The 19,243-nt window shown below is 40.7% G+C and overlaps 2 protein-coding genes across 6 annotated transcripts in view; one reads left to right on the top strand and one right to left on the bottom strand.

Annotated features, from left to right (window-relative positions):
- Positions 1-3,566, bottom strand: part of POLR3G (RNA polymerase III subunit G) — a 47,042-nt gene extending 43,476 nt beyond the window's left edge. For 4 of the 5 annotated variants that reach the window (XM_043913581.1, XM_043913583.1, XM_043913584.1 and 1 more), the window contains exon 1: positions 2,628-2,862. The gene's annotated coding sequence lies outside the window, so the exon portion shown is untranslated. Of the gene's footprint in view, positions 1-2,627; positions 2,863-3,436 lie in introns of those variants that run through there. The other variant, XM_043913582.1, reaches the window with a different exon arrangement.
- Positions 3,251-18,462, top strand: MBLAC2 (metallo-beta-lactamase domain containing 2). The gene is made up of 2 exons (XM_043913580.1): positions 3,251-3,900; positions 15,085-18,462. Exons 1-2 carry the CDS (start codon positions 3,447-3,449, stop codon positions 15,468-15,470), a joined length of 840 nt encoding a protein of 279 aa, XP_043769515.1. The 5' UTR covers positions 3,251-3,446; the 3' UTR covers positions 15,471-18,462.
- The last annotated feature ends 781 nt before the right edge of the window (positions 18,463-19,243 follow it).

Below are 19,243 nucleotides of genomic sequence, written 5' to 3'. Positions count from 1 at the left end.
GGATTGAAGCCACGTCTCTGCATTGGCAGGCAGATTTTTTACCACTTATTCACCTGGGAAGCCCCTCTAAAGGCTAGACTCATCCTTTCAACCCATTCTCCAGTCATCTTTCTTGAACACAAACCTTAATGTATCATCCTCTAAACTAACAGAACTTTGGTGTCTAACTTTCCACCTCTTGCATACTGCAGCACCCTCCCACCCCAGCTCTGCTATTGCTGCTAAGTCACTTCAGTTGTGTCCGACTCTGTGCGACCCCATCCCTGGGATTCTCCAGGCAAGAACACTGGAGTGGGTTGCCATTTCCTTCGCCAATGCATAAAAGTGAAAAGTGAAAGTGAAGTCGCTCAGTCATGTCCGACTCTTTGCGACCCCATGGACTGCAGCCTACCAGGCTCCTCCGTCCATGGGATTTTCCAGGCAAGAGCACTGGAGTGGGTGCCATTGCCTTCTCCCACCCCAGCTCTAACCACTCCCAATGCTGCTATTTCAGCTGTCGCATGTTGCGCTCCTTCTGCCTGGAATGCCACGTGCACCTGACCAAGCCCCATCATCACTGAAAGTACTATGCAAATACTACTTCTCTTCTACCATTTCCTCCACCCTAAGTGGGGGCAGAACCTACCTCTTTCCTGTTTCCCAAGTACTACACCGCTTTGGGGGCTTCCCAGGTGCTGCTAGTGGCAAAGAACCTGCCTGCCAATGAGGGAGACATGAGAGATGTGGGTTCAATCCCTGGGCTGGGAAGATCCCCTGGAGGAGGGCATGGCAACCCAGTCTAGTATTCTTGCCTGGAGAAACCCATGGACAGAGGAGCCTATGTCCATACAGTCTGTGGTCCATAGGGTCGCATAGGTGGTCATGACTGAAGTGACATAGCATGCACACTGCTTTTATTGCCCTTTTAAAAATCATGTTGTAATTGTCAGTTCTTGTCTGTCTCCTCAGTAATTTCTTCAATTATCCACTCTTCAAGTATTAACTAAGTACCCTCTGTGTCAGACCATCTTCTACATAATTTGAATAGTGAACAAAACAAAATCCCTGCTTTCATAGTGCTCACTGTCTATTATGGGAAATGGGGGGGGGAAACGTACTTTATAGAAAGTGTCAGGTAGTGATCAGTGCTATGAAAAAAAAAAAGCAGGAAACATGGGTGCTATTATAGAAAGACTGGATAAAGAAGTTCTCCAGTATCTTGTAATATTTGAACACAAACCTGACACAGAGAAGGAAAAAGCCATGCTGAGAACTAGGAAAGGATATATAGAGGAAAGTGTACAAGCAGAAGGATCTGTAAGTGTGAAAGGCCTCTTTGAAGACTCATTCACCTTTTCGTGTCCTATTACTAACCAGAGCCTGGCAAAAGTCCAATAAAAATTGGGAGAATTATTGCTGAGCTCATAGCCTGGTAAGGATATCACTCCAATTCACCTCCCTTTGACTAGAGGAAAAATAAAATCATAGAGAGGTCTGTATGTCCCTGCTGAGATCGTGCTAACCAACAGTGGTCTTTTAAGGCCAGCTCAAATTGCTACTCCAAAACAGTTCCTTCCATGCATATTGTCATAGAACCTAGTTTTTAACTTCCTCTGGGGAAATATCTCATTTGCTTTATATTGCCAACATTTGTGTGCAAATATTCTCTTCCTTCAAATTCCTTGAGAACCCAGATTGTGATCTTAAAAAAAAAAAAAAATCTGTAGTTTTACACATCACCTAGTTTGCAGAACTGAATGTCTGGATAAATTCTAACTAGGTTAGGCAAATATTCAGAAAGGCTACATCCTCATCCCAGACTTAACTGTAGGGGAGGAGAATACACCTCTCCCTCTAGGAAGGCTTATTAGAGGCTGCCACAGTAAGTGTTTTCATAATTATCTTTCATAATGCTGTCTCATGAGTCTTCATAATTTTTCCTGGCTGAGCAGGGAGGTTAGTCAAGTTCTCAAAGGAATTTCTGAAGCCTAAATGGGTGTTTCAACAGCGAGAAGATGCGGGATGGGGACAGGAGGAACCTGGTGTTATTAGTGGGGGTGATCTCTGCGGCTGGTGGGGCCACACCCATGTCATTATCCACTTTTCCTGTCTTCTCAAGGTGCGGCTGCTTCCACCTCTCTTTAGTTTAGTCTATCTCTACCAACTTTCTTTGGTCTCTTCCAAGAGCGGACAAACTCAACGAAAACAAGGGAAGGCAGGGGAACGAATATATAATTCTTTTAGAAGAGAAGAAAAACCTTATCAACAACATCCCTCCCTGAGATACAGGATAAAGTGCTAACAGTTAAGAAAACAAACTGAATATCCTTCCTTAGCTGCAAGCCTGCGGCAATGACTCGCGTTTGAGCCCATCACACCGTCGGCATTGAAACTGATCATCAGTAACAGCATCAATTCCCTTCTAACTCGCCGCAAACAGTCCTAAGAAGTATAGACTAGGTAAACCGTCGAAACTACGATTTTGTAAAAGTGCGAAGGGATTAGGAGAAGGGGAGCTAAAAGCTATCTTCCAACAACCCTCAACCCAGAGGGTTGACTTCCCCCCACCTTCTCCACGTGCCCCTTTAACTACCCCCCCCACTCACACCCCCAACTCCTCCCAAGCCCTCGACTGCCTCCTCAATTACCTGTTCGCTAAGTCTCCAGGCTCGGGGAAAGCGTACAGCCGTAAGTGCCGGCCGGCAACCAAGGGGTGCAGACCGAAGGTTCCGGCGCTCCAGGGCCGGTTCCACCTCTGGAGAAGGCGCGCTCCTCCCTCCACGCGGCCTCTGAGCGGCGTTCGGATCCCAACCAGTTATCCCCGCCCACTCCCGAGCTAGGCCCCGCCCTCCGGGCCCAGAGCTTTTTTAGCCCTCGGCAGGCGCCGTAGTCGTCCAGCCCCGCCCCCCGGCGCCCCCGCCCCCCGGCGCCCCCCCGCCCACGCCCGAGCCTTGGCCCGACTCTTTCCGCGCCGGCTGGAAATGCGCGTCGGGGCGCGCGGCGGGCGGGCGGCCTGGCTTTCTCCCACCCCTACTGTCGCTCTAAGGCCTCTGCGGTCCGACCCCCTGAGGTTAGGAAGCGTGTCACTTTCTGGATCTCCCGACTACTGCACTGGCCCGTGCGTTAACGTTCCTGGTGTTGCGGCCAGTCACGGCTGCGACTATTCCGGCGCCCCGGCGCGAGGAGAGCGGCGTCTGCTCTCCGCGGACCCGGCGTGAGGGTGCGGGCGGACGCTCCAGAGGCAGCGCCTCTCCCCGAGTCCTTCCTCCTCGCCTAGCGCGCGCACACACACACACACACACACACACACACACCGCAGCCGCATCCCCCGCCCGCCCCCTCCCGGCTCTGCGCCTCGTGCCCGGGCAGACGGCTCCACACCGCCGCAACCCGCCCGCGGGAAGGCACATACACGCGCGCGCGCCTACAAACTCCCGCTCGGCTTGGGCCGCCATACCCCGCGCAGCATGTCGGCGCTCGAGTGGTACGCCCACAAGTCCCTGGGCGACGGCATCTTCTGGATTCAGGAACGCTTCTACGAGTCTGGCAACCGCGCCAACATCTGGCTGGTGCGGGGCTCCGAGCAGGACGTGGTGATAGACACCGGCCTGGGGCTGCGCAGCCTCCCCGAGTACCTGTACTCCTCCGGCCTCCTGCGGGACCGCGCGGCCAGAGACGACGCGGCTTGCCGGCCGCTGCTAGCCGTGGCTACCCACGTGCATTTCGACCACTCGGGCGGCCTCTACCAGTTCGACCGGGTGGCGGTGCACCACGCCGAGGCCGAGGCGCTGGCCCGCGGGGACAACTTCGAGACCGTGACCTGGCTGTCCGACAGCGAGGTGGTGCGGGCGCCGAGCCCCGGCTGGAGGGCCAGGCAGTTCCGAGTGCAGGCGGTGCAGCCCACCCTCGTCCTGCAGGACGGTAATGCGCACCCCCCACCCCGCCTTCTCGGGCGCTCGCTCTCTCATTTAAGGGAAGGGATTGGGGGAGAGACTGTTCCGAGGGATGCTTGTTGCAGACCTGCTCGGCTGTGAGGTTGAGGGGGTGGGGTGGAGGGTTGGTTTGTTTTGTCACATCGCATAAACGCTTGTTTCAGTTTCTTCCCCCCCCCCCCCCCCCGCCCGGGGCCAAATAGCCCACTCACTCCACCATCGAGTCGCTGGAAGGCCATCGCAACCTTTCCTACCGGAGGCCAGCTCTGACACCGGGTACCGATGCCGCGTATTCGACTGAAAGCCAGCCCCACCCCCTAGTCAGTTTCCTCTTGAAGGTCCACGGTGTGCAGTAACACCACCAGAGACTTGTCACTAGGGTTCCCATTCTTACCCCCTCAGACATGTCCGTCATTTGCAGGCACTTTTCTAGCGAAAAGACTTCTAAGGATGACGCTTCGTGGAGAGAATGCGTGCCGTTGGCTCAGAGCTTTTTGAGAACTGCTGACTCCATCGGCTCGGAATGGACAGTGCCCACCTGTAGGCTTAGAAAGCCATTAGAGAGCAGTGATTCTAATCTTCTCACGCATCTTTAGCTTCCTGATAGGTTTCTGCTCCTGATACTGCCTCACAAGAGAAAAAGCTTAATAGTGAACATATGAAGTAGAATGTGCCTGAGTCTTAACGTTATGACAGCTCTCTGTTCTGGCTGAAAAGCCAGGCCTGAGAAAGATGAATAAGGAGGCTGTACCCATAAGGGTGAAGCATGTGGACTAATGCATAGATAATCTTGGGCCTCTTTGGCTCTGCGAAAAACAGAATGGGATTCAGAAAGAAATTAGTGGAATGAAATAGCATAGGGTTCCAACCCTTCCAACCCCCCACACAGGCACTTAAATGATTGAGCCAGTTGGTCACAGCAGTGATATTTGTGTATTAATTTCTTTGTTCTTTTTAGAATGCTACTGTTGATACCATTTTATCTTCCCAACACGTTTGAAGTGAGGCTACTTAAATGGCTTCAATTAAATGGCTTGCCTAGGGGCCACAGAGCAAGATAGAGACAAAAGCTAGGATTCCAACCCAGGCACAATAGATCAAAGCATGTAGATCACACATTAATCCTACCCCCAAAATATGTTTTTATGGTAATTCTGAATAGGATATGAAACCCCCTTGCTTTTCTATCTTGAAACTCTTATTTGCCAGTTTAATTTATTGAACTGTTCTGAGACAAAAAAAAACACAGTTGCTGCAGTACAATAAGGCTCACTTTATGACCAACCGGTATGACAAATAATGAAGTACTTTATGAAAATGAGTTTATCTTACAGATGAGATCTTGATCACTTGACGTATAAAAAAATAGCAAGTTTCTGTACCTTACACACCACTTTAAAAAACCTATTAATTAAAATTTTAAATCTGAAGATTAAAAAAAGTGGTTTAGATGGGAGCCTTACATTACCTGACACTTTGAGGTGAAAGAAAACTAAATTTAAATTTACACTAAATGTGCTTTTAATTACTATATTTCTTGATGAAATTAATGCTTTTAGAAGTAGGATTTCCTTGTAATTTATGGGTATTCAGACTAATTTAACTCAGACCCCCCCCAACCAAAAAAAGTTTTTCATCAGTATTTAAAATATGTTTAAGTTGTTTAAAAGAATAAATGACTTTTGATTTATTTACTTTGGATCCTCTGTCAGGAAATCAATGATGAAAGAGTGCTAAGAAATACTGTTTTATAGATGAAGAGTCCACACAAGGCTTGAATATTATGCCTGAAATCACATTGCCTGTTAGGGAAAGAGCCTGGACTAGAAATGAGATTTCTTAAATTCCAGTGAGTACTAGAATTATAGGCTTTTGGAGTTGCAGGGGACCTGCAACCTACCTATGTGGTGTTTTAAGCCTTTGAAAGTGTGAAAAGAGAGCTTAATATTTACTAAACACTTGGTAGGTGATACTGTGTTAAAAGTTGTTTTTCATTAGGAGCTGGATGTCTCACCCTCTCAAGTAGAATCCAATATCCTCTTTTCTCAGGATTGTTAATTTCCTGTCTCTTCTGAATGGTGTGGCCTGCTAACTTAATATTATCATAATCCAGGTGCCTGGAAGGAGATATAAAATATTTATATAAAAATTCATATACTAAAAAAATCATATACAGTTACACACACATGTGAACAGCACATACCTAACAGCATAGTCTTCATTGTTTCAGTTAGAAAATAAGGAGGCTGAATTCCTTAGCTTACTACATTTCATTTAGTGTATTGGTGATCACCTGTCATGGAGAAGCATAAGTCTGTACCCTGTATCACTAACCCAGATGCTGACTTGTGTATGAGGGATGAGGAGGACAAGGTGAGGTCATCATCCACTGCATCATTTTTTATGAAAAAAAGCTACTCACCCTACTAATAGTGAAACTGTATCTTCCTATAAAAAGACAGCAATAAACCCTAGATAGATACAGCACGTTCTTCTTGAATGGACACACATGATTCTATTTTTCACAACAGGCAGGCATTTTGGCTCCTGTTACACATGTTTAAACGATTTTCCCAGAGTCATCCCAGTTGTTTTAGGTAAACTTAGATCATTTGGGGAGATTAAAAACAAAAAATAGATTCCAGAGAGGCAGCAGGTTGAACGAACACTTTTAATTGGACTCCCTCTCAAAATGTCACTAAGATTGCAGCAAATGGACCGTGGTTTGTCTGTCTTATGTATAAATCCACATTGACGGAGGTTCTGTTTTGCATTGTTGTTGTTGTTTAGTTGCAAATTCATGTCCAATTCTTTGCGACCCCATGGACTGTAGCCTGCCAGGCTCCTGTGTCTGTGGAACTTCCCAGGCAGGAATACTGGAGCAGGTTGCCATTTCCTTCTCCAGAGGATCTTGCCAATCCTTCTGATGACTGAGTTAGCAGTTTTATCATATGCCAGCAATAGAAAATTGAGAGCCAGTCCACTTTGTTCTGCAGGAGATTAACAGGCTCAAGAATTAGCAGTAGCCAGTACCTTAGCAGGGGCAAAAGGAAAAAAACTAAAACAAGTAGAATTGATGGAAAGCCACTTAAGAAGCTGTTAGAACTCTGGAATTCTTCTCCCTAAGTGAATGCTCCTCTCCCCAGAGTTAGTTGGTTCTCTGGGGAGAATGAAGCAAAAGGGTTTCTTGATTGAGGGATGCTGAGTACTAATGAGCTCAAGGGTTCAGGTGGAAAATAGGAGGGATAAGTGTATGTATATAAAAATATAGAAAAATAATAGATAATATATATGTTCTTTACTAGTTTCCCAGAAGAATGAGAGCCAGGCCTTTAGCCTCCATACATACCTCCAGGTAGGAAATTGGAAGAATCTTATCTGGAAATCTGTCCAGCCCTGGGGTAAAGATTAAGATACTGATTCCTAGGTAATTCTTGGCTTGAACTTTCTACAATGAAGTCTGCCTCACCAGGTGCCATGCCTTGCTTCAAACAGCTTTTTCAGTATCCTCCAATTCTTAAACAGGCAATCAAGCATTATGAAAAAAATCTGAGAAAATCCTCTCACATGAAGTAAAATACTAAAAACATAAAGCGACTTGAGAAGAGAGGACAATCATTAATATCATTAGGGGATGACAAAAGCTATTGCATTCAAGATACCTGAGAGACAATAGGATGCCATAAAACTAAGCAACAGGCAGAACCATATTCACACTCCTAAAAGAAACCTTGTCAGAAATTATTTAGTGGAAGGTCTGGAAGATGAAGTTGAAAATGTACAAAAGGAGCAGATAGGCAAAATGAAAAACTAGGAGAAACCCAGTAAAGAACCAGTGTGAAAAATCTGATATTGGAATATTAAGAGCACAGATAGAGCAAATAGAGAAAGTAGAGAAAAAGAATAGTAGAGAAAATACAAGAAAATATCCCATGATTAAGGGATGAACATTTCCAGATTGAAAGAGCCCATAGATGAAAACATGTTCAACCCGCAGCATGTTATTATAAAATTTCAGAATGCTGGGATCAAAGAAGAGTCTACAGACTTCCAAATTTAAACACAGAAGTTCATCTATACCAATCATAATGGCTTTAGAGCTAGAAAAGAAGAGCTGTGACTTATTTGAATAAAACCAATTTCCAACTTAGAATTCTGACATCCATTTCAGTATCAGTCAAGCTTTCAAAAAATTATTTCCCACATGCTGTTACTTAGGAAGCTACTAAGATATATCTTAGAGTCCCTGGTGGCTCAGGCAGTGAAGTCTGCCTGCAATGTAGGAGACCCGAGTTCAGTGCCTGAGTCGGGGAGATCCCCTGGAGAAGGAAACGGCAACCCACTCCAGTATTATTGCCTGGAAAATCCCATGGATGCAGGAACCTGGGGGCTACAGTCCATGGAGTTGCAAAGAGTTGGACACGACTGAGCAACTTCACTTTTTAAGATGTATCTTTATCCTATTTACACCAAGAGGAAGACATGGAATACAGAATATAGGAGATCTGTTTCAAGACAAAGTTGACAGGAAGCATCAGGATGATGGCAAAGGATGACACTGACAACAATAGAACCTCAGGCATAGAGGACTCCAGATCTAAGCACCTGAATCATTCTTTTGAGGGGTGGGAAGATGAGAAATGTATACATGTGTGGTTTTGGTAGGTAGGAGTAAAAAGAGCTACTAAAAAATCCTTGTTTCATAGTGGAAGTCAATGAATAACATCTAAAATGCCAAGAAATGATAATACATGAATGAAATCAGCGGAGTATGAGGTATAAGCATTATTTACAAATGATTATACCTAGTAGTCATCTGTAAATAATACTTTGGCTCCAATACTTTGACCACCTGATGGGAAGAGCCAACTCACTGGAAAAGACCTTGATCCTGGTAAAGATTGAAGGCAGGAGGAGAAGGGGACAACAGAGGATGAGATGGTTGGATGGCATCACTGACTCAATGGACATGAATTTGAGCAAACACCAGGAGAAAGTGAAGGACAGGGAAGCCTGGCGTGCTGCAGTCCATGGGGTCGCAAGGAGTTGGACACAACTGAGAGATTGAACAACAAACAACATATCTAGTAGAGGCAGCTACCAGAGGAAGTTGCTAAAATTGTTAAAAGTGGTTGCCTACTGGGAGCAGGATTGGAGATAGAGCCAGAATGGGGCAAAGAATGTTTTCTTACACTTTAAGCCCTCCTAAAATGTTTTATTTGAAATATGTAATTTAGTTCTTTAATTAAAAGTGAAATAAAAATTAAAAATGGGGAGTGCCAAGTTGGGAAAGGATATTTGAGAAGCCAAGAAAAGTCTAGTATGGTTGGAATGTGGTGACAACTGGGTTAGGGTGAAGGCTTGGAAGGATAGTATGTGATATATGTGTATATATATATATATTTTGTATAAATTTATATGTGATATTTATACACTTCATAGACAGTGTTGCTTGTAAGAGAGGTCTTGATGAAATTATATGTGTTAGCATTATAAGCATGGGGAGGTATTTATAAAGCCGTATGGTAATGGCAGACCTAATATTAATAATATTCCATCTCTGTGGCCTTATCAATTGTTTACAGTTGGTGTCCATTTTGATAAGTGGGTGCTTATGTCTTATCTACTGCTAAGTATTTTGAATATCACCTGGCCTTGAATATCAAAAACCATAAGACTCTATCCCTCCATTGGTAATTCTCTACAGCTTCATTTTGAGCATCAAACTTCCCTCATTCTTCTTCTTTCTGTACATCTATTAAATAGTCTGTCTGCAACAGTTCTATTATTAAATCAACTTAGCTATAATAGCCTTTACCTTACTTATCGGAAATGACAGTGGTTTGTGATCCCCAGAAGCACCTTAAATCTGAAACAGTTATCCTGTGAAGGAGTCTGGCCCCTTATGACTGGAATGTGGGGCAATTTGAGTACCTAATTCTATCTTACTGTATTAATAATTACTGGGATTTGAGACAAGACCAGAGCAACCCCTGTTCCCACCCAGGCTTCACCGACCTGTGCCTCACTGACTGCCATTATAGTTTTGTTTTTCTGAAAACTTTCTACAAAACATAATCACATGCAATCTTTTGTGTCTTCTTTCATTTGGCATGCTGTTTTTGGAGATTGATCCATGTTGTTTTATCTAATAATAATTCCTTTCTGTTGCTGAGAAACTACTCATTTATCAATATAACACATTTTAGATGTTCTCCTGTTGAAGGAAATTTGAACTTTCTAGTTTGGAATTGTTATGACTAATGCAGCATGAAAGTTTACATGTAATTTTTTATGTTGATGATTGCTTTTATTTCCTAGGTAGATAGCTAGAAATGAATTACTGGGTTGTATGGTAAATGTGGCATACAGCACACACCCACGTGGTAAATGTATGTTAAATGTTTAAGAAGGTGCCAAACTGTTTTCCAAAGTGCTATGCCATTTTACATTCCCAAGTGCAGTGTAGAAGTTGCAGTTTCTCCACATCTCTGTCAGCACTTGCTTTTGTCAGTCCTTTTGATTTTAGGCATCCTAGTGAGTATGTAGTGGTATTTCATTGAGGTTTTAATTTGCATTTCCCTAATGACTGATTATGTTGAGCATCTTTTCAGGCTCTTATTTGCTATTCAGAAATCTTCTTTGTTGAAAGATCTTACCAAAATCTTTTTTTTTAATTGAAATTTTGTTTTCTTCTAATTGAGCTCTATGAGTTCTTTATGTATTCTTAATTCAGGTCCTTTATCAGATACACATTTTGCAAGTGTTTACTCCCAGTGTATGTCCTGCCTTTTCATTTTCTTAATAGTATGCTCTTCTTTTTTTCTTTTTTTAAGTAAGCAAAATTTTTTTCCTGTATTTTTCTGGTTGCACCAGGCCTTCATTACTGCGCACAAGCTTTCTCTGCTGGTGATGAGCAGGGGCTACTCTGTTGTGGTGCAGAGGCTTCTCACTGTGGCGACTTGTTGTGGGGCACAGGCCTGTGTAGATAAGCAGACTTCTGCAGTTGTGGTGTGTGGCTCTGGGCTGCATGGGCTTCCGTAGTTGTGCCACACGGCCCAGTAGTTGCGGCTAGCGGGCCCTGAAGTACTTGTGGTCCACGGGCTTAGTTGCTCTGCAAATCGTGGCATCTTCCCAGGCCAGGAATTGAATTACTCAGATGGTGGACAATCCACCTGCAATACAGGAGACCCAGGTTCAATACCTAGGTTGAAAAGATTCCCTGGGGAAGGGAAAGGCTACCCACTCCAGTATTCTTGCCTGGAGAATCCCGTGGACAGTGGAGGCTGGCAGGCTCCAGTCCATGGGATCACAAAAAGCTGGACAAGACTGAGCTACTAACACTTCTCTCCCCTGCCTTGTCAGGCAGATTCTTATCCATTGCACAACCAGGGAAGTCCTTAATGGTATCTTTTTAAGCAAGAAAGTTTTTAACTTGGATGAAGTCCAGTTAATCATTTTTCCTTATGTTTTATGCTTTTTGTGTTATTCTGAGAGCTCTATGACTAGCCCAAAATCACAAAGATTTTCTTCTTTAAGAAGCGCTCACATTTAGGATTATGATCCATTTTGAGTTAATTTTTGTTACTGTTGTGAAAGGTTCAATTCAGTTCAGTTGCTCAGTCATGTCCGACTCTGCGAGACCATGGACTGCAGCACGCCAGGCTTCCCTGTCCATCACCAACTCCCAGAGCTTACTGAAACTCATGTCCATTGAGTCGGTGATGCCATCCAACCATCTCATTCTCTGTCATCCCCTTCTCCTCCCGCCTTCAGTCTTTCCTAGCATCAGGGTCTTTTCCAGTGAGTCGGTCCTTTGCATCAGGTGGCCAAAGTATTGGAGTTTCAGCTTCAACATCAGTCCTTCCAATGAATATTCAGGACTAATTTCCTTTAGGATTGACTGGTTTGATCTCCTTGCAGTCCAAGGAACTCTCAAGAATCTTCTCCAACACCATGTTCAAAAGCATCAATTCTTCGATGTTCAGCTTTCTTTATAGTCCAACTCTCACATTCATACATGACTACTGGAAAAACCATAGCTTTGACTAAACAGACCTTTGTTGGCAAAGTAATGTCTCTGCTTTTTAATGTGCTGTCTAGGTTGGTCATAGCTTTTCTTCCAAGGAGTAAGCGTCTTTTAATTTCATGGCTGCAGTCACTATCTACAGTGATTTTGGAGCCCAAGAAAATAAAAGTCTCTCACTGTTTCTATTGTTTCCCCATCTATTTGCCATGAAATGATGGGACCAGATGCCATGATCTTAGTTTTTTGAATGTTGAGTTTTTGTGTGTGTGTGTGTGTAATAAAGTTTATTAAAATATAAAAGAGATAGAGAAAGCTTCTGACATAGGCATCAGAAGGGGGCAAAAGAGTACCCATGAATATTGAGTTTTAAGCCAGGTTTTTCACTCTCTCTTTCACTTTCATCAGGAGGCTCTTTAGTTCTTCGCTTTCTGCCAAAAGGGTGGTGTCATCTGCGCATCTAGGTTATTTATATTTCTCCCTGAACTCTTTATTCCAGCTTGTGCTTCATCCAACCCGGCATTCTGCACGAAGTGCTCTGCATGTGAGTTAATTAAGCAGGGTGACAATATACAGCCTTGACGTATTCCTTTCCCAACTTGGAACCAGTCTGTTGTTCCATGTCTAGTTCTAACTGTTGCTTCCTGACCTGCATACAGCTTTCCCAGGAGGCAGGTCAGGTGGTCTGGTATTCCCATCTCTCGAAGAATTTTCCAGTTTGTTGTGATCTACACAGTCAAAGGGTTTGACATAATCAATAAAGCAGGAGTAGATGTTTTTCTGGAACTCTCTTGCTTTTTCAGTGATCCAATAAGTGTTGGCAATTTGACCTCTGGTTTCTCTGGCTTTTCTAACTCCAGCTTGAACATCTGGAAGTTCACAGTTCACGTACTGTTGAAGCCTGGCTTGGAGAATTTTGAGCATTATTTTGCTAGTGTGTGAGATGAGTGCAATTGTGTGGTAGTTTGAACATTCTTTGGCATTGCCTTTGGGATTGGAATGAAAACTGATCTTTTCCAGTCCTGTGGCCACTGCTGAGTTTTCCAAATTTGCTGGCATTTTGAGTGCAGCAGTTTCACAGCATCATCTTTTAGGATTTGAAATAGCTCGGCTAGAATTCTATCACCTCCACTAGCTTTGTTCATAGTGATGCTTCCTAAGGCCCACTTGACTTTGCATTCCAGGATGTCTGGCTCCAGGTGAGTGATCACACCATCATGGTTATCTGGGTCATGAAGATCTTCTTTGTATAGTTCTTCTCTGAATGTAGCTGTCTAATACATGTAGCTATTTAATACAAATTTGAATTAGTTATGATTGATTAAAATTAAAAATTTAGTTTCTTCGTTACACTAGCTTTATTTCTCATGCCATTAGCCACATATAGCTATTCATATTGCCTAGTGTTGATACAGAACATTTGTATTATCTCAGAAAGTACATATTAGACAGTGCAGCTATAGGAAAAATTGAATTTAATTACCATCTTAACAGTTTCGAGTCTTCCAGTCAATGGATATGGCATATTTCTCCTTTTGCTCACATTCTCTTTAATTTGTCTTTAAAGTGTTTCTGTAGTTTTCAGTGTACAGATATAACAAAACTTCTCTTTCATGTACAATTGAAAGGAATGTGTACTTAGCTCTTTTGGCATGAATTATTTTATATATGTCAGCTAGGTCAAGTTGGCTGATGGTGTTGTTCAAGTCTTCTGTATCCATACTGATTTTCTATTTGCTTATATTATGAATTATTCAAACTACTCAAATATCTAACCTCAATTGTTAAACTGTTCATTCTTAATTCTTTTTTATTTTATGAATTTTTAATCTCTATTTTAGGTACATATACATTTATATATACATTTAGAATTTTTTTCATTAGGTATTGACCTAATTTTGTCCTCATAAAATGTACCTCTTTTCTCTAGTAATATTCTTTATATAAAAAAACCATTTTGTCTGACAATATAACCACTCTAGTTCTTGTCATTCATATTTATAAGGTATGACTTATCATCCTATTTTTGGCTTTGATTTTATAGTTCCTCTCTTGTAGACTGAGTACGTATCTTGCTTTTTAAATCTAGTCTGACAATCTTTGCCTTTGATTAGAGTACTTATCCCTTTCATATTTAATATAATTGCTGACACAGTTGTTTTTAGGTCTGCCATTTTGGTCATTTGTTTTCTTTGTCTCTTGTTTATGCCTTTATTCTTCTTCTGTTGTCTTCTTTTATATTTAATGATTCCTGATTATTATGCCATTTTAATTTCACTAGTAATTTTAGCTATATTTCTTTGATTTTTTTCTATATATGTATATGCTTGCACTAGAGATAACAATATGAATCTTTTAATTTATTATGATTTACCTAAGTTTGTACTGATTTAAATCCAGTGAAAGAGCAATTTTGTATTCATATAGCTCAGTTTCGTCCCCACTGTCAAATAACTGGAGGAGTTTGAGATTTTACCCTATTTGTAGGTTAGTAAATTGGGCTGCGACGGTTTAGTGGATTCTGACAGAAGACTTGACGTTCCAGGGTCCGAGACCAAGAACAGTGTGTTACAGCAATCGCAGTAGCCAGAGCATCACCATTTGTACTGATTCCTCAGACCTTAATTTCTGCAGAGTGATAAAGGGGAAAATACCACACCCTTCACTAGAGCATCATTGATGAATTGTGTCATCAGGATATTAGTATAATGGATATTCTGAAAATGAATTTTTTTGTCAAATAAATTTGTGAAACTATACAGTCATATCTCACTTGTGTGTATCCACAATGTACATTGACATATTAAATGTACGTTAGCAAATCTTGCAGAAAAGAAAGCTGCTTATTTTTCATTGAAGGAAGAGTTTTCCAAATTATTTGACCACTGAATCTTTTCTTGAATGTATTATAACAACCAGCAGAAATTGTGTTCCACTGTCTACTTTGGCAAACACTGGTCTAATAAACAACAGAAATGAAATATAGGCAACTTATTTTAAATCATCTTTTATTACTAGGCTGCTTTTACAATAAAAGTAAAATATCATCTTCCCAACACCTTTGAAACTGTTGTGTTCTGCTGTTCTTTAAGTGATTGAAGTCAAATATATAACATGTTTATCTGTAAATTCTGTTTTCATTTTTAGGGGATGTGATCAACCTTGGTGACAGACAGCTCACTGTTATGCACATGCCTGGTCATTCTAGGGGCAGTATTTGCTTGCATGACAAAGACCGAAAGATTCTCTTCAGTGGAGACGTCGTGTATGATGGATCACTGATTGATTGGCTCCCATACAGCAGGATAAGTGACTATGTTGGAACCTGTGAACGTCTGATAGAATTAGTGGACAGAGGTCTGGTAGAGAAAGTACTTCCTGGGCACTTCAATACCTTTGGTGCTGAAAGGCTTTTTCGATTGGCTTCTAACTATATTTCAAAAGCTGGGATATGCCATAAAGTCTCTACTTTTGCCATGCGATCTCTTGCAAGTTTAGCCCTACGTGTGACAAATTCTAGGACCTCACCCTAGTATCTACTTTGATTAATTCTATAAATTATTCCAGTTCATTTTGTGTTGTTTAAACAGTGAGCATTTTAAGAAGTGCTTTTATAGTACTGTTATATATTAGAGAAAAAAAAGATTGAGAATGAATAAGCCAAAAAAGGAACTTCTTAGTTTTTTTTTTCTTTTTTCCAAATAAGAAACCACTTAAATGAGCTTATAATTTGCCAAAGTTGTAATTTGCCATTGTCCTGTATCATTTGCCCTAGAAATGATATAGAGGTATATGGGGAAGCAAGGAGGCATTTTGCAGTAATAGAATTATCTCTGTGTCTCATTTCTTTTATTTCCTAGATGATCTAGGAAAAAAGAGCATAAGAGAATTTTACATTTAAACTCCAGACTTGATATTTTTAGTATATTATTTCAAAATAAAGGTTATTGGGTTTAAGATAAAAACTCAAAACCTAACAAATAAGCTAACATTTAGAATGACAGCTAAAACAATCCATTGTTATGGTACAGAATTTTTATGCTTCCTTTTATTTGTTCTTAATGTAATTATAGTGTACATTATGTGTTGTGTGATTTTACTTACAAAAAGTACAATGAATTTTACTTCATTGAAAAGCTTTAAATATTAATTGCAGAGTGCTTCAGTAAAAAAGCTACAATATATTGTTGTTTGTTATTATGTAAGTGTAATATTTTCAATTGTAGAAACGAAATTCAAATGTTTGTAATCTAACTACAAATTGTCAGATTTTTCAAAAGGACACTGTCAGGCAAATTTGAAAATATACACATTAAGAATAACTTTTAAATTATATCCTATTTTAATAGTAACAGCTATTATAAACAAAATTTTCCTTGTTAAATAGCAGCTTCAGTATATGTATCTTATTTTATAGTACCAGACAACATCCTAAAATAAACCATTCTTTTTCTTAACAAAGCATACATATGTACCACAGAAGGCTTTTCAGATTAATTGCAAAATGTGTGTAAGATACTGACTTAGAATGAATTGCCTTTTTTATCCTGATTCACAACACCTATTCCTGTTCAGTATTCTTTGTCTTGAATGAAAAGAAATTTCCATTTATAAAATTATAGGAAAGATTATCCCACTATTTAGTAAGATGTTTTGGTTTGGTGCTTTTAGTAATTTATTAAAAAGCCTTTTGGAATATTTCATAAAGGTTTTTTTAAACATTTTTTTCACTGCCTTTTTATTATTGACATATCTAAAACCAAACTCGGATAGCTTTGGAAATCAGAAATTTTAGTATTAGGAAGGTCCAGCAATTTTGATTTCTGAAAAATTATGAAACTTTTCCTACCCTACACCCCACTCAGGTTCTTAGTCTTTTAGTCATTCAACACACATGCACATACACACCCCACATACATACACACCCCACATACATACACACAGTCACATACATACATGCATTCATTGTGCTAAACACTGTGGAAGCTTACAAAGTCAGAGACTGTATCCTAGCTGGAAGTAGAAGACAAAACATGAGTAGAAGTATATGCAGTTGAAGTTTATACAAATTACACATGAGTGTCAGGGACATAAATGGAGGAGTGTGAAGTTTGGTTAGGGAAAGTTTCCTGGAGGAGAAGTTTTTGAGTCAGGTTTGGAAAGATGATTTATTAGCTGGTGAGGATAGAAAATAAGAATAGGGTTGTTCCTGCATCTTTTGGAGCTAAGAATAGGGATGGAAGTGTTGCTGTCCAGAGTAGGCTATTCCCTTGTGACGATTTAGTTTTCAGGAGCCTTAGATCTTCTAAGCACCAAGCATTTAGCATGAAAAAGTGATTATGTATGTAAGAATCATCCGTAAGACAGACAAGCTTATGGCCTATATGGCCACATACCACCAAATGATCCCTTACTTAAAATCAGTAGGGAGGCCATGGTTGTTGAAATGAAGAATATCATGGGAATTTCTCTGTGATAGTCATTCAAGGCAGTAGGTCTGTTTTAATAGTGCAACATCAAGACTACAGATTTGGTTCAGGGCAACTACAAACTATCACTTAATGAGCCTTAAATATAGCCATTATTTTTATATCAAAGCACAAAAGAAAACCAAAAGTCCTTAATCATTGATCATTTTATCATATTTTAGGACTTTTTTTTTTTAAATCAGGGTATAGTAGGCACTAAGTTTTATGGGAAATATTTAAACCTGATGAAGGCTTTCCTTATTTCTTGAAAGTGCAATTTTTCAAAGTACACTGATTTTATTTTTAAATTTCCCATTTTTTTTTTCTAGATTTTTCAAATTGTACCAGAACATAAGACTGTGATATTTTGCTTTTGCTTCAATGTGAGTAAATTAGGGAAAGGAGGTATCATTCATTTAGTGTCCGTGCTATGCATTTTAAAATAGGCATTATTTAATTTAATCCTGGCCCCAGTGCCAAGAAGTAATTGACCAGCCTAACAACACAACTTGGAAACAAAGCTGGTAACTGAACACAGGTCTCTCTGCCTCCCAGACTGTGCTCTTTCTCTTACACCTGCACAATAACATAAAATTGGCAAAGTGTATTTTTACTTTTCAAAATGCCACATGTGCCAAGAATAAATCAAGTGATGTTAAAGCTTAATAGCGTATTTTAAAAAAGCTTTAAAAATATGTATTTTCACCCTGACAGTGACCCTTGTTGTAATTTATGGTTTGGAGAAATAATAGTATGTAAGTATAATTCAAAGTTGTCAAAATATAAGACATTTAGAAATAATTTTTATTATTTATTTTGTTAATAACTTAATTTTTGGAAATTCAGTTTCCTTATTTGGTGTTTCCTTTTAACTGAGAAGTCTAGAGCAAACAAAACCTTGTGTGTTATCCTGATGTAGTTGAATAAATGATTGTGTGTAGTTGTTCTTATATGGATAGTAACATGAATGTGACATGCACAAATTGTTCTCATAATTTTCAGATAACTGTAACTAAACATTTGTGTGATAACTATTAAAGTGAACATTTTATTTCAATCTACGGTTGGTATTTTTTATAAATGTTAGCAAATTTCTATTTAATGTCTTGCAAGGTTATTTTCTGTATGAAGCACAATTTTGAAAAACTTGAGATAAAGAAGATGTCAAATCCCTGGGAAAGAATATTAGAATGTAGAAACTGAATAATACCTATATAAACCTTGTTGTTCTTTAGTCACCCAGTCGTGTCTGACTCTTTGTGACCCATGGACTGCAGCACCCCAGGCCTCCCTGTCCTTCACCATCGCCCAAAGTTTGCCCAAGTTCATGTTCATTGCATCCACGATGCTGTCCGGCCATCTTATCCTCTGATGCCTTCTTCTCCTTTTACCCTCAGTCTTTCCCAGCTGCCTTGTCATGATGAAGGGGCTTGTGTAACTCGATGAAGCTGTGAGCCACGCCGTGAAAGGCCACCCTAGACGGATGGGTCATAGCAGAGAGTTCTGACAAAACGTGACCAAATGGAGGAGGAAATGGCAGACCACTCCAGTATACTTGCCGTGAGAACCTCATGAACTGTATAAAAGGTGAAAAAGATATGACACCAAAAGATGAGTCCTCCAGGTCTGAAGGTGTCCAATATGCTACTGAGGAATAGCAAAGGAGAATTACCAATTCAATTCAGTTCAGTTCAGTTGCTCAGTCATGTCCGACTCTTTGTGACCCCATGAACCGCAGCATGCCAGGCCTCCCTGTCAGCCCGAGAAGAAATGAAGCAGCTGGGTCAAAGCAGATAGAAGCCTTACTAGTTCATAAATATGGCCTTTCAAATAAATGG

Source organism: Cervus elaphus, chromosome 9 (assembly GCF_910594005.1).
Source record: "Cervus elaphus chromosome 9, mCerEla1.1, whole genome shotgun sequence".
NCBI lineage: Eukaryota > Metazoa > Chordata > Mammalia > Artiodactyla > Cervidae > Cervus > Cervus elaphus.
The sequence above is the reverse complement of the archived record's forward strand: the minus strand, read 5'-3'. Positions and strand labels throughout refer to the sequence as shown.